Source organism: Alligator mississippiensis, chromosome 1 (assembly GCF_030867095.1).
Source record: "Alligator mississippiensis isolate rAllMis1 chromosome 1, rAllMis1, whole genome shotgun sequence".
Classification (NCBI taxonomy): Eukaryota; Metazoa; Chordata; order Crocodylia; family Alligatoridae; genus Alligator; species Alligator mississippiensis.
In genome coordinates, this window is record NC_081824.1 from 120,529,869 (window position 1) to 120,544,572 (window position 14,704).

Sequence of the window (14,704 nt, forward strand, 5' to 3'; positions counted from 1 at the left end):
ACTCTAGGCCTAGGTCTCAATTAGGTGGGTGCTCCCAGAATTGTATGCATTTTGCACTAAACAGTTGTTGGTTTAAAAAAAAAAAAAAAAAAAATCTGGCAGCACGTACCAAAAATCAGGTCTTCTGTAAGTGGAATTCCTAAACACTAATCTACAGACATGGCTTTATAAATCTAACATTCCTTTCTGCTCAGTATCCCAATAATAGATTTCCCCATTCACCTTAGTTTATAGCCCAGTAGTCACTCTCTTAGCAGGTGGGAAATAGTGGTCAGAATATCCTCAAGCTAAGGAAGGCTTAGAATCCAGGACTCACTTTCTGGGCAAATGGTCTAACCACTGGCTTATTACATATATGATGCACACTTATCAAACTGTTCATTTCCAATAATACTTGTAGACACCAAACTTTAGAGGGACTCCGGATCGAAAGTAGACAGAGGTGCCTGCTTGCAGGTATGACTCAGATGCCTGAATTCTGGGTGGTGTGGGAGCTTAGAGAGACCCTCTGTTAGTGTTTTATTGACTTGACTAGTAGTTAGATTCATGCTTGGGTTGTAGATATTTTGATTGCCTTTTGACAAGAGTGGGGACTGAGATCAGGTTGATGACCAAAGTCAAGGACAATAAGAAGTCCTTCTTTAGGTATATAGAGAACAGGAAGACCAAGGGAAATGTGGGGCCCTTGCAGAATGGGATGGGACAGCTGATAGAGTCAGGAGAAAGCTGAACTCGTTAATGAATACATTGGGTCAGTGTTCCTGCATACAAATGGTGGTCAGCTGCCTGGCCGGATACTGGATGGATTGGGGCGGGGGATGAAGGGATGGGAACATGCTGACATAATGTTGTACTGTGATGGTCCAGAAAATATGCAAGAGGCAATTTTTGTAGGTGATATCTTTTATTGGACCAGCTTGGTTGGAATAGGCTTAGACCAGGTTTTGGGTATCTCAGTACCCTTCTTCAGGCCTCTGGGAAAGAAGCAGACAGCAGAGCTAAGTAACAGAGGAACAAAAACTTATGTAAAACTCTTGCTTCTCACCATTAGAGTAATAACCTTGATAGTCAGATGTTTTTGTCTCAGTTTTACTCCTGCACCTGACCTGTTATTATAGCCTTTCCATATTCAATCATAATGAAAAGTTTGATTATTTAAGGCAATTCCTCCTGCCTATCAAAAACAATTTTTTACGTAGTATAGAACACCTATATTAATCAGTGCTTCACTGGAAACACTGAAGAAAGATTGTTTATCAAATAAGTGACAGACAGTAGAAAAAAAGTGTTCAATTATTGAATGAGCAAACAGCTGGAGAGGGAATCCACTTGATGAATGCCCATATTTCATTAACACTAATGAGTTTGTAATGAGTTTTATGAATGCATGAGAACAGATCCATTCCTTGTGTATCTATTTTAGAGAGGATTTCTCAAGTCTAAGACTGTACAGATTTGAAGTTTTCTTTGCCAGACCTATACTGCCAAAACATCTGCAGTACGGATCTGGTTAGTATAACAAAATTATACACAATTAATTCGGCTCTATACAAACCAACTTTACACCAGTAGTGCTGAGTAGACTAATTAACCGATTGTTCTTGTACTAGTTGAGTCTCTATTTAAGTCAACCAAGTTGCTGGAGCTATGTTATTTTTACATGTAAAGTCAGCATTCTTACATTTCAAGAGTAACAAATACGATTCCCATCTCATTTAATCAATAAGCTTCCACATGATTCAGCCACAAACAATCAGGCAAGCTTCCACAAATGTTATTTTTGCAATCTGTTGCATTCATTAATGAACTATTATTGGAAGTCAGTTTCTAATAGAGTAAGCTATTTCCAAGTCTATTAAAACTGTGCCCATCCTCTAAATAACCTATTGATCAACAGGAACACACTACAGTAAACCACTTTTCTGTATAACAGATATCAAGAATGCATTTATTCTACAAGGGCCAAAACAGCGATGGATTTGTTCTACAGAGGATGAAGACAGTAAATTCATATGGCTGTCTGTGCTGCACAGTGCAATCAACTGTAGCATTGAGAAAAACTGAACTTCTTAAAATGAATCTCAGAGCTTTTAGTATGTGCTAATTATCTGCAAGAACAGAAGATATGATATTTTGTGCAATCTGAGGAACTATTGCTCAAATTTGATATAATAAAAATTATTGCTTTTAGAATGTACTGGTAAGACTAAAAAAATACAACAGAACTAACACAGCCTTACACAGTAGATAGGAGGGTTTGATATTTAAAAAATACTATTACAATTCATTTGACTATAGAATTCAAGGCAAAATTCTCATAAGGGCCTTCATAAAAATGTACACTGTATGACTAAATAATGAAGAACTGCTATATGCACAAATTATCCCTTCACCTACAGGAAGGGACCTTGTTTTTTCTCCATTGTTTCGTTATTTGAAACACACAAGATTTTAAGTGGTATGTCCCTGTACTTTCTGTTATCATCTTGTGCCAATTCCTTGTTTCAAGAACATTAAGGATATACAATTTCCCCCCTTTTTTAAACTAGAGAACAAACCTTCCTTGAGTGAAAATTTTACTCAAAAAGTTATGAATGGTAAGTCATGAATACTAAACCATGGAGTCATATTGCTCTGGGAAGTAAAATGAAATAATAATATAAGGTTCCAGGGACAATTGGTTCTTTAATTGTTGAAACTGAAGCACCTACCCAAAAGAGACTGCTGTAACAGGTATTTAATTAAAGAAAAAACAGAGAAGTGATTTAAAATGCAAACAAGAGAACAGCTCTGTCTTTGTCTTGAAATTACATAGTTCTGTTCGTATTTCTTTGGGAATCTTATGCCATTTGTAATTGTTTCATGGAATGAGAATGTGTTCAATTAAAAGCTAAAGATAGATTGTTTTAGAAAGCTATTTCTGAACAACAGAAAAAAATATGAGGGGTATTACTAGGAAGATTCAGACATTTGTGCAATTTATTTTGCTTAGCTACTTGAAGCAAATACAAGTTTTTAGTGGGAGTAGAGCAAAGGATTCCTCAACCTGCAAAGGCATGGTTAAGAGATAAAATGTGTGACAGAACTTCTACAGGGGACAAAGCTTATTTGGGTAGGAACTGTAATGCCAAATAATTCCATTAATATCCTTATGGACATAGTTTTCAGCATTAAGTAAGGGGTTATCTAGTTTGTGCAGTGCACAAATGGTTTTAAGCCTAAAATGAGGAATATTTGAGAGGCACAAGACACGTTAGAATAATTCTTAAAATACAATGATGGTTGCTTTATATTAGCACTGCCTTTGGAAAAAAGGAATGGCTTTCCATGTATTTTGTTCCATTTTGTAGATCTGTTAAACAGACATAGGGATGGACAATGAATAGGTTTTGGATGGGCAAAGGTAACAGTTTAAGCAGTGGGAATGGAGGAAAGGATTAAAAACAAAACAGCAAAGGGAAACAAGATGGAAAGAAAAGAAAAGAAGCAAATGTAAGAAATGACTGGTGTTTGAAATAAAAGTTCTTTTTTCCTAAAGAAAGCTTTGGAAGAAAAATGCTGGCTTGAACTGTGTTGACAACTGCCCATCCTCTTCAATGTGTACAGTAATAATTCCCTATCTACAGTATTTATACTACCAGTGTAAATACATGCCAGGAGCACACAATAGCAGAGATTGCATATACATTGTGCTAGGTATCCTATAAAGAGTCTGTGCTTAAGAGAGTTCAAAATCTGGATTTATAACAAAATGCAACATGTACCTGGAACAGACAAGTGAGGTAACATTTAAAAAAATATTTTCAGGCTATATGGACCTCTTTCTTTGCCTTCCACATGTTCTTTTATTGGAAGTTAACTCCGTCAAGATAAGGTAGCTCTGTAGGAACACCACCTGAACTGATGCCCTTAAGACAAGAGACACTTAAGACTGTAGTATATAGTGAAAAGTTTGATTTAAGAATTTGCTGAATGATGCATTCAACTGAACCACAGTACAGTCTTTAAAAATAGACAATCCACTGGCTAGACATAATTATGCTACAGCTATTACTACAAGTTCTTAATTTGAATGATTTATTTACAATTTGTCAATTTCACTGCATATACATATTTAAATTTTAGTGTAAAAGTTTATTTAATTAAAAAATTTGAATGTTTAAAAAAAATATTAACTTTTATACAAGTAGAGGTTTTATTTTTATTCCTCAAATGCTGATAGCAGAAGCAAAATTATTTTATTTTAACTTGGAAATATTTCAGTCCATTTTTAGAAAGGAATTTTTAAAATTCAAACTGCATGGACAACTATATACGGTAATTTTTTAAAAATCATATTCTCAAGTGTATCTAGTTACAAAGCACAGCATCTGTTTTTTTTTACAGCAATAATTAGTCACATAACTGAAGTGATCTTAGGCCATCATCTTCCCTGGATTGCCTTGCATTTCTCCTTATGACTTGTATCTACTTTCACAGGCTAACAACTGACAAAGATATTGTGGAATTACAATTACATTGGCAACTTATCTTTAAAAATGTTATTTCACTATAGATTTTTCAACCTGTGTTACATGCAAATAAAAAGATTCACGTTTTTATGCAGCTGTGAAGTCTGTTTTATACCCAAGGAATGCAGGTTTGCATGGAATGTATAAAAGCTAGCAGAAATGTTTTCATGGCATTTTAAAAAATGAATTTGAACAGTTAGACTAGTATATTAACAACTATAATTACCTTGTTAGTCTACAACAACCCTAAGTGGAAAACTCTTATCTATTTACTGTCTAAACAGAAATGCAAGCAAAAGGCAGCATACAAAGTAGAAAAACTGACTTAAATTTTCTTGTCACTCATTAAGAACAAGTAAGAGAATCTAATTAAAACCCAAACAGCAAAACAAGGAGGATAAGGATTTCTAAACCGTGACCCATTTTAGTTTGATTACATTAGAAGGTACTTTCACAGAAGCCTACCAAAAAGGTAGTTTAACAACATGGTTGATCAGCTCTCTCATTTGATCCAAAATCTTACATTTTTTAAATAGAGGATATCTATGTTTCTTTACAAGCTTAATCATGAATGTGATCTTGTACTATAGAAATAATTCAGCTACACAAACAAGGCACTAGCATAAATGGAGCATAGCCACAGACTACCAAACTAATTTCACTGGTAGCTAAAAGCCTAAAATCTGGGTTTAAAAAAAAAAACAGCCCACAAATTAGGATTTACTGCTCATTGCACTTGCCATCAAAATAGATTTAAAATATTCCTGCTAACTTGCAAGAGAAACCTATTTGTGTGAGTTACTGATTTCAGTTAAGGATGAATCAACAATATTAAAATATTGTGCTGTTTTATTGGTGTAAAAATCACACAATTGCTAGTTCTGATTCTGCTGAGATACATCCATGCAATTTAACATCTACGATCCCACAGCCAGAAGAAGCTATTAAATAGAATATCTGCTGTTAGTCAGCAATTAATGCAAATTTACATATGAGATCAAAAGTTGTGTATCATACAATATACAACAAATCCTAATACAGTACATCAACCTGAAGAGCAGGATACACTCAGGGAACTCTGTTAATAGTGAAGCCTTTACGTGCCAGAAGAATAAGTCCGGGAGACAAGATGACAAAAAGGTAACCCAGGAGTCCTAAGAAGCAAACTGTTTAATTTTTTTGGCTGGGAATTAGAACTTCATAGAGGTATTGACACATTACTTGACAATACAATCTGTTACAGTAAGGACTGGTGGATGTGATCTGTTAATAAAAGGTAATGTGTGAAGCATGCAGTTACAGGTGGTGCTCAGGAAATGTGCAATCAATATACCAAGAATTAACACCCAATTCTTTCACAAAAGGGATCACTGAAAAAGATCCGTTAGGTATAGTATCAATTGTACCATTAAGTCATTTATATGCATGCGGCAGAATCAGGATCATGAGTGGACAAATGAACACCTGGCAATCTGGGGTCACATATTGTAGAGTACGTAAGAAAAACATGAAATAACCAAATGCATTTGATATGGCAAGGTAACCTGCAAGAACTCTGGCACCCAGAAGGATCTGGTTTATTGCAAGAGCAGGCCTTCTGGAATTGTGAATGACTTGCTGAATTGTGAAAGGTGGCTTGGGCAGTAAATTTTGATTGATGAGAACCAGGGTACATCCAGGGGGTGCAGTGCTACAGATGCACCTCCTTCAGTCAACACTGTAGAAGCAGAAGCCTGGGACGCTTAAGTCCCACAATTGGGTAAGAATACTCTCCTGTCCCCTCCATGTTCCCTCCCCACTCCTTGCTGCCGTTATCTCCAGTTACTCTGGGAACGAGGGTTTGGAGAGGCTCCAGAGCCACTCCTGCCTGCTCCAGCTGTGCCATAAGGGAAGCCAGGCTCAGTTATGGACAGCAGCAGAGGCAGTTCTCTTGACCCTGCACAGTCCCCGTTGGTGTTCCCTGCCAGTCCAGGAGCAGGCATGGGAGAAGGGAACTTGTCCACTGCTACCCCTGCCTGGGCCTGGCTTCATGTGCAGGATAGGGATGGCTCTGGCACTTACCCCATGCCCCTTGGGTCAGCTGGGGACAGCAGAGACACTGGCTGCAATGGGTGACGGAGGGGGAAGGCGGGGACTTGCCTCTGGGCAGAGGGGAAGGGAAGTGATAGAAGATTGTTACCTGACTGAAGAAGTAAAAGTCCCAAGCTACTGCAGCCATGGTGTGGTCTAACTGCCAGGGCAGCAGTAGAGGGATGAGGAAGCTGGGAGCAGGGGCTGCACTCACACCTGCAATACTGGTCACTGCTCCCTCAACCCCCTTTCAAAATCCCTTAAGATAACATACTAGTTTTTCCTGTATTAAACCAATGTTGCATTTTAGGAGGCTATTTATGGTATATTATGTGCTTTAATGTTAAGAGTTAACTGGCTAGTTATCCTCTTCTCTAAGTGTGTTTTGTGACATGAAATATAGAAACCATTCTGAAATTCCAGTTTGAAGTTTTGGCCACTGAAGCTGTGCAAATAAATCCAACATATTGTTAAGAAAAATGGCAGGGAAGGCAGTGCCAAAATACACAACATTCAAGGAAAAGATTGTGATTCTTTTTGTATTGAAATTAAGAAAATTAAATACATTAGTGAATAAACTGGACAGAACAGAACCACAAAATGTAATGTTCAATAGAGTGCATTGAGCTGAATGCATGGATCTTTGAATAGGCTTTAAACCCAACCCCCCTTTCAAAATTAGTAAGTTCACAGTTAACGGCAGTTGGCTTATAGGTGAGAAAAGGGTCGAAGCTGCTCCAGTTGAACTTCTAAGGAGATTCTTTCTTCAAGAACATCCTAGAAAAGAAGGATAATTTTATTTAAAGTTCAAGTGAAATACTAGGATGAAAAAGAAATTCCACCTGTAAGTAAAATTGGGCAAACTGTCAGTTTTGGCCACCAATTTATAATTTTTCTAAGTTTTGGAAACAGACTCTTTCCAGTTAATTGAAATAACTTTTATCTAATGAATATTCTTTATTTCTAAACGTTTAATATATTTAATTTAAATGATTTTAAAATGATTCTGTGTATTTTGTACTTAATTTCATTAAAAAAACCCAAAAAACCTTTTCAGGGTTTGATTTCTTACTCAAATGGTGAAAAATATCACAATTACATCTCTAAATGCATTGCTTCCAAGGCACTTCCAATTACCTTTTGTTTGGAACAGTGATATCAAATACAGATGATATCAGTCATCTCTTCTCTTGATTCTGCTGTAGTTGAAAGTAAGCCTATAAACAGACACGCAAGCAGATCATGTGGTGGGATGTACCCAGCACAGCTAATCTGCTTCTTTGGGGGAGACATCACCTGTAGTCCCACATGCATCCTGCAGGACAGCATTCACGGTGCACCTCTTAAGTTGGGTACTGTGGTTTCCTTATTTTCAGAGATGCACAGAGACAAATTCCCCAGGCACATCTCTGCAGACAGGGAACCCTGGGATTCCTCACTTGGTGCAGAGATGTGCCTACAGATTCCAATTTGGGGCATGCTTTTGCAAACAGGGAAGCCTGAGAAGGCGTTCCTAGGGCTGGATCTTGTGAGCCCTGAAATACCCTGCAGGGAAATCCCTAGGGCATACAGGCTTGGACCCATCAACCTCTGGAAGTAGAGGGCAAGGCCCTAGAGATGCCTGTCTTCTCCCATCTTAAAACAAGTGTCCATCACAAAATAGTGGCAGAAATTAATACTACCTTGTCACAGGCAGAAGTCTATGCATTTGTGGTGGGACAAAGAACACGGACGTTTGTTTGCTTTTTCTGTGCTGCCATAATTTTTTTTATGGCACTGTCTGTCTGCAACCTAAATCAATCACTAATACAAAAGAAATAAAAAGAAAGGCACCGTGTAGAACCCTTGAGGCAAAGTCCTTGCAATTCCAAGGTTCTATATGAATTACTGTATTTTCTCACAAACAACAGGCACCTTTCCTTCCAAAATTGGGGTGCATGCAATTAAGCGGGGAAGCTGATTTTGTGACCGGGATAGAAGCATTCTGCTTTGATTCCTGATCCACAGTGCAGAATCTGTTGCATTATTATTCAGGCAGCTAACTGAGTCATTTGATTTAGTGGCTCATTACTCCAGGTGTTAACAATAGTCTCTCCTTCTTAATGGTCTTGATGTTCCACTAATCAAGCTAACCTTTTTAAAGGACATTTTTGCTGTTTGCTAGCTGCTCCTGGTCTCTCTCCTCCTATTTCACAGCCTTGGAGACTCTTTAGTCCTTTTCAAAATCAAAGATCCACCCATGGAGACGGGTCTTCAGCAGCAGCTAGGGTTTCCCCTTTAGTTAAGCAGGAAAGAGAGGGTGAGTCAGCTGAAGATTAGGCTGTGCCCCTGCTCCATGCAGCCATAACTCTGGAAAAATCTTTTTTTCTTCATTCTGCCTTTCAAAAACAAGGTGCCTATTATATTCTGAGGTGTTGTATGCGAGAAAATACAACATGATATATACGACCTGCTTAACATTTTAAGTAGAGGTTTCCTAAGCTTTTTTCCATATACCATTTGTGAGTACCTATATATCCCAAACACAAACATCTACTTAAGTACTTCCATCACAGTCTTTCTGCCCCTACTACATGCACAGCCTTACATAAACAGATATACAGAACAGTGGTGTTACCTTTAACTGCTGCTGTAGTTCGCTATTCAATCTGGCCAAAACAGTGTTGGTTTCCTTATTGCGCCTGATTGATGCCTGAATTGCCTTCTTGTCTTTTCCAACTGATCTAAGGATATATTAAAAATATTTTAAGAAATCTTTTCACTGCCAAAAACTAAAACTAATTACTTGTATTACTGGTCAGTTCAATTCCTTAGACTCTATTAGCTGTTCAGCGACCAACATTTTGATTCTTCACAACATTGTGTAGTTAGTGACCGTTTCCCCTTGCTTGCCTCTCTACAGATTAAAACAAGTAGTTCATCAATCTTGTCCACACAGATGCTTTCCAAAAGAACAACCAAAACTGTATTTATAAATTGCCATGGTAGTCTGGAAGATTTAAATGTACAAACACACAATACCAAACTAAATTTCCTCATGCCTAACATAGGCAAAAGGCAAAGGATACAAAACTTAGTTGAATTTCAAGACTGTCCATGTTCAGCACTTTATTTATAACTAATACCCCTATAGACTTATACATAGCAGTTAAAATCTCCAAGATGCAAAACAGGCATCACTTTACACACCCAAAATTCAAGTGCATTACAAGATTCGCATCTATACTAACAGGGATTCTTTCAGAGGCTTTCATTTAAAAGCCTTTAGATTTAGGTTTCACTCACTGATTAGTTTTGCATTTGATTTTATAGCCACTAGTATTTAATCAATAGTTTTATTTGCTCTTTAAGCATAAACGTCCCATTAATAGATGTATTTATACACATCTTCTGTTACCTAGGAATTGATGGCTGTGAAGCAAGAACAGCAGCTATGACACCTGTTTTCTGTGTATGTTCCTCAACTTCAGGTCTCAGCTCATCTTCTGATTTTAATCTTCTGCGAATGGGCTTTGGTGGTGGAGCAAGGGGTGTAGTGCCTTTGCCCTGGGAAACAAAGCATTACCTGAGTCCTAAAAACACTGATTTAAAACAATCTACTTTAAGTCATCTCCCCCTGCTGGCATCAAAACAGCCACAAGAAGAGTTACAATTCAAAGCAGCAGTAGTTAACCATGGAAGTGTGCATGTATGTTATGAATAACTGCAAGGCAAAGATTTCTTTGGATGATATTCTTTAGCAGACTAACTACATAGTTGGGATAGGTTAGACAAGCTTTTGAATGCAAGACCTTCTTCAGGTTCACTAAAAGATATCACCCAAAGAAATCTTTACTTCTTGCATGATCCCTGGACCATGAATAACTGCTTCAGCCATCTGTTCCTGAAGATTCTAAACAACTAACCAAAAAGGACTCAATTTGGCTAACTTAATTTGACCATTTATCTCCAAGTCTATTTTACTTAAAACATAAAATGCAAAATGGAACCAGTCCTGTAAACATGTAATACCTCTAGCTACGAATAAAAGTATTTAAAAGTTTGGAAGCAAAGAAAACAGTTCAAATGGAAACAAACAGCCTAACGTGTAGCAATCATTACCTGCTTCTACTTCAATACATGTTCCTGTATGCATTTGAAACCTGCATTTCCCTTTGCAGTATAGTTTACTTACTGTGTTATTGGGGACACTAGTAGCTGCTTTGTCTTCAACTCTTCCCTCTGTTTTGGCAGCTCTAAGAGAACTTGCAGAATCGGAGGGTTTTTCAGCCTGCAGAGAATTAGATGGATAGTTTAAAAATACTGTATTTAGTAAGCAGAATGACTGCATATTTCATACTGGCAGTTTCTCCCGTTAGACTGACCCAATTTACATTCTCAAATCTCATGCATCTAAGCGTTCTTTAACAACCTGAGGGTGGAGAGTAAAGACTGTGCTCAATTACCAACACTAGCTGGTGAATTCCTAGGGAACACACACTGCTGTCTCATTATTGTGACCTAGGACAAGGTTGTAGTAAGAAAGCTATACTCTGAGAGGCAGCAATATAACTGGATCTTTTGAACACTTAACAGGAACTTCTTGCTATTGGAAATAATCTCAGCATGAAGATAGCTTCAAATATTTTTGAGGTAATGTGCTTTAAGTCAGAGGTTGAACAGTTCATCTTGCAGTAATACCTGAAGACCCCTGACTGAGGACAGTGCTCCTTGTGCTAAGCAGTATATAAAATGAGTATAACAGTCCCTGCCCCACTCTGAACAGACAAGACAGAAAAATGGGGGGAAGGGAAACCAACATGAAGCATTAAGGTATTTATGTGAGGTCCATCTAATAAGTCAGTGACAAAACTGGAAATAAATTCTTGCAATTTCTTGGACCCCAATAAATGAATCCCTGTGCACCGCTGAGCCTCTCAAAGATTCGCTACACAGGGATTCCTGAATGATGGTCTCCCCTGCTGCTTGCCTGTCCAATACTCTGGATTTCAAGTCTGAAAGTCAAATTCCCATTGAAGCTTTAACAGATATTCTACTCTGCTCAACTTCTGCTTAAACAGACAGTCCAGTGGACAGTGTAACATCAAACCACTAGCCATCACAAGAGCTAGTAGGGAACGTCAGGGCAGCTAGGAATAATCTTGCAGTAAAAATCACTGGTTCAAACCCTTCTTCACCTATACATGAATAAGCAGAGAGACTTCTGGAATCAAGAAGTTATGACTGATAAAGAAAAACGAGTTGGTATTTTTTCTTCTGATACGTAAGTGGATATCACCAAAGAGAATACTATTACGTACAACATCTACATTTCTGCTTACCTGCAAGACATCTGGGTGTGTTTCAATTTCATCTTCTTCCTCTTCATTTACACCTGATGCAGCAAATGCCTCAAACTGGCTGAAGTCTGCAAAATTTGGCTGTTCTGGTATTTGTTGAGGTGAGGTACTAGTATGAGCTATTAGGCCTTCAGCATCTACTGGGCGATGCACATGAGGACCAGTGCCCTACAGCAAAACAAGAAGATAGTAATTATATGTGTAAGTGACTGGGCTGCAATGCAATGAGGACTGCTGGCTCCCTTTGGGGAGTTAGCACTTTATTTTCAGTAAGTTTTTTGTTTTGTTTTTAATCAGACTCATTTCATGAAATCTACAAAATCAGTTTCAGTAGGTCCTTAGTTATGACACCTCATTACTGTATTCCTTTCCCTGCTTTTTGCCAATCTTGATAGTTTCATCATTACCACTGTAAAAATGCATTTCCCCCTTCTCCTTTGAAAAAAAAAATACAAACACCATATCAGGAAGAATGAATGACTGAAAGGGGTCAATATCTGAAAGCGAGCCCAAAAGTCTGTGATATGTATAACATAAGCCAAAAATATTTGTTATGGGCTTGACTACATGAGAGTAGTAAGTACCAGGGACAAATAGATCCTTGGAAGCTGCTTTTGCAGTCCCCAATAGAAAGAATGGGGTGAGAGTAACTGTCCCAATTGTGGTGGAAAAAAGAATGTGAACAAGGATATTTAAATTTCATAGGATTATTAGTACTTGCACCTCAGAATCTAGAGGGCAGAATTTGGGTAGCAGATCAGCACTATGCTACACAGGAAATTTGGGAAAGGTATAAGAATGGTGGTAAATTTCCTCTTGTATCCCCATCCCATAAGGCCCTAAGAAGCAGTCACTCTTCCACTTAATCTCAAATGAGAAGTACTTCAGGCCTAAATACATCCTTTTTTTCTCTGGGACTTCCCTAGGAGCAGTTCCTCTCACCTTTCTGGAGAAGCCCTATGGTGACAGAAGCCATGGCTTTGGTCCATATTTGTAAATACTTTGAGAGAAAAGTCAAATAGTTCAAGTAGAAAAATGTTAGACAGGAATTTTTAAAGTATACTTAAAAAGACATTTTAATTGAGAGTGAGATGGAATAAGTCACAACTTCACCTGTGAGGGCTGTGGTCTTGGAGGCACTGCAGGGGGGTAGGCAACAACTCCAGCCTGTTGCTGTCCTTTAAAGAGACATAGTATTTCAACTACTGTTAGCTAATGGTGCTATTTAGTATGGAACGTACTTTTTGCAAATAATGAGTTTCTGTCCAATTTTTAGATTTGCTGACATAAAATACTGCAAATAACATCTGCATATAATCTGTCATAACAAGAACTATTATTCCATGATACTTCACAGTTATGTTCTAACCTTTTTGGTCAAACAAAATTGGCAAACAGACAAAACAAAGGAGTGAGAATCAGACCAGGGTGCTATATCTACATTACTCTTAACTGCTGTATAAATTTGGGTCAGTTTCTCTATAGCTCAGGACCCTGCCCCCCTCATCCCCTTGCAAAAAAAAAAAAAAAAAAAAGAAAAATAAAGAATTTAAACAACTTTACACAGTGATTTGAGATCCTAAGCTGGAAGGCACTGACTGGCTGTGCAGTATTATAAACACCATTTTTTTCTGCTAGCTGTACTATTGACTTGGAAGCTATGCATCTCATTGCCTCTTCTCACGGGTCTGCATCTATCAAGAACTCCTATTTTAATTTTTAAGTTACCGAAACATGCAGTACTTGGCTAGATGACTAGATCCAATTCCCATGTTTATCCACTGGACTACACTGCTCTTTATATGCCACAATTTTATTTAATACAAAGGATAATGACAATTTGACACTTTTAGCTCTTCAATTTAAAAGCACTACTTTTAAAATAGATTCATCAGTGTTTAAGGTATACATGTATTGAACAAAAGATAAACAGGAGAACTGATAACGGACCTACCTGGGGTAACCGTGAATGACCTATTCATATCTAAAGATGATGATCGAGAATGCGAAGGATGAGGCCTGGGAGGGGGTGGCGGTGGTGCAGTGTTATCTGGAGATGTTCCTGAATGTGACCTGCAAAGCACAAACAGCTTCATAACAGCACAGCCAGAACTACAGAAAGTTAAATTTCCACATGAAGATGTTTTGTTTCAGTAGCCTTCAGCCCCTTCTACCAGCCAAATTTATTTTTAAGAGGAAGTCAATTTTGTTATACTTAAATGTCTTATTTTTATACTTTTCCCATCTTTTTCCCCAAATCCGATTTAGCCGTTTAAATTACACTTTCATCCGGTCTCCTGTAATTTATTTGGTGAAGCCTATGGTTTCTGATAATCAAGGAAAGGGTCTAGACTGGTAATTACTGTGATAAGGACTGTGATGAATTCAAGTGGGACAATATTAAAGACCATCAAGAATTTCTGATTGCAAGCCTTCAGGCTGAACAAAATAAGGAAGCCCCAAGCTGCTAGCTTCTACATTTGAGTGATTCAACACCTGGCACATTTGTTTTAAATTCCTGAGACAGATTCCTTATATACTTGTGAAGGATCACCATCTAATGAAAAATCTAATGCAACTGCAATATGCTCAAATTCAGAACGAGGCCTCGGAGATTAAGTCTCACACTGGAGCAGTGCTATCTGAATGACATCTATTATCTATCATCTGGAATGCCTTTAATGTAGTCATTTAATAAAAAGTAACTTGCAGAGACTTTAAACCTTACTTCCTAAATAGGCCAATATATTGACAAACATATTTAATAATGAATACTAACTGAAT

General features: G+C 37.7%; 2 protein-coding genes across 14 annotated transcripts in view; one reads left to right on the top strand and one right to left on the bottom strand.

Annotated features, from left to right (window-relative positions):
• The window catches only part of ECT2L (epithelial cell transforming 2 like), a 64,588-nt gene extending 59,987 nt beyond the window's left edge, over positions 1-4,601 (top strand). The window contains exon 21 of the mRNA XM_006267455.4: positions 1,934-4,601. Within this exon, the coding sequence (XP_006267517.4) occupies positions 1,934-2,064 (131 nt within the window). The 3' untranslated portion in view covers positions 2,065-4,601. The remainder of the gene's footprint in view (positions 1-1,933) is intronic.
• A 741-nt stretch (positions 4,602-5,342) lies between these two features.
• The window catches only part of REPS1 (RALBP1 associated Eps domain containing 1), a 97,176-nt gene continuing 87,814 nt past the window's right edge, over positions 5,343-14,704 (bottom strand). For 8 of the 13 annotated variants that reach the window (XR_009455159.1, XR_009455163.1, XR_009455164.1 and 5 more), the window contains 8 exons: positions 13,875-13,993; positions 13,034-13,098; positions 11,903-12,088; positions 10,756-10,851; positions 9,979-10,127; positions 9,199-9,304; positions 8,715-8,955; positions 7,277-7,358 (listed from right to left, as the gene is read on the bottom strand). Coding sequence is in view for 5 of the 13 variants with exons in the window: in XM_014605555.2 (XP_014461041.1) it covers positions 7,290-7,358; positions 9,199-9,304; positions 9,979-10,127; positions 10,756-10,851; positions 11,903-12,088; positions 13,034-13,098; positions 13,875-13,993 (790 nt within the window). In the remaining 8 variants the exon portion in view is untranslated. Of the gene's footprint in view, positions 7,359-8,714; positions 8,956-9,198; positions 9,305-9,978; positions 10,128-10,755; positions 10,852-11,902; positions 12,089-13,033; positions 13,099-13,874; positions 13,994-14,704 lie in introns of all 13 variants that reach the window. The other 5 variants (XM_014605555.2, XM_006267447.3, XM_014605552.2 and 2 more) reach the window with 1 other exon arrangement.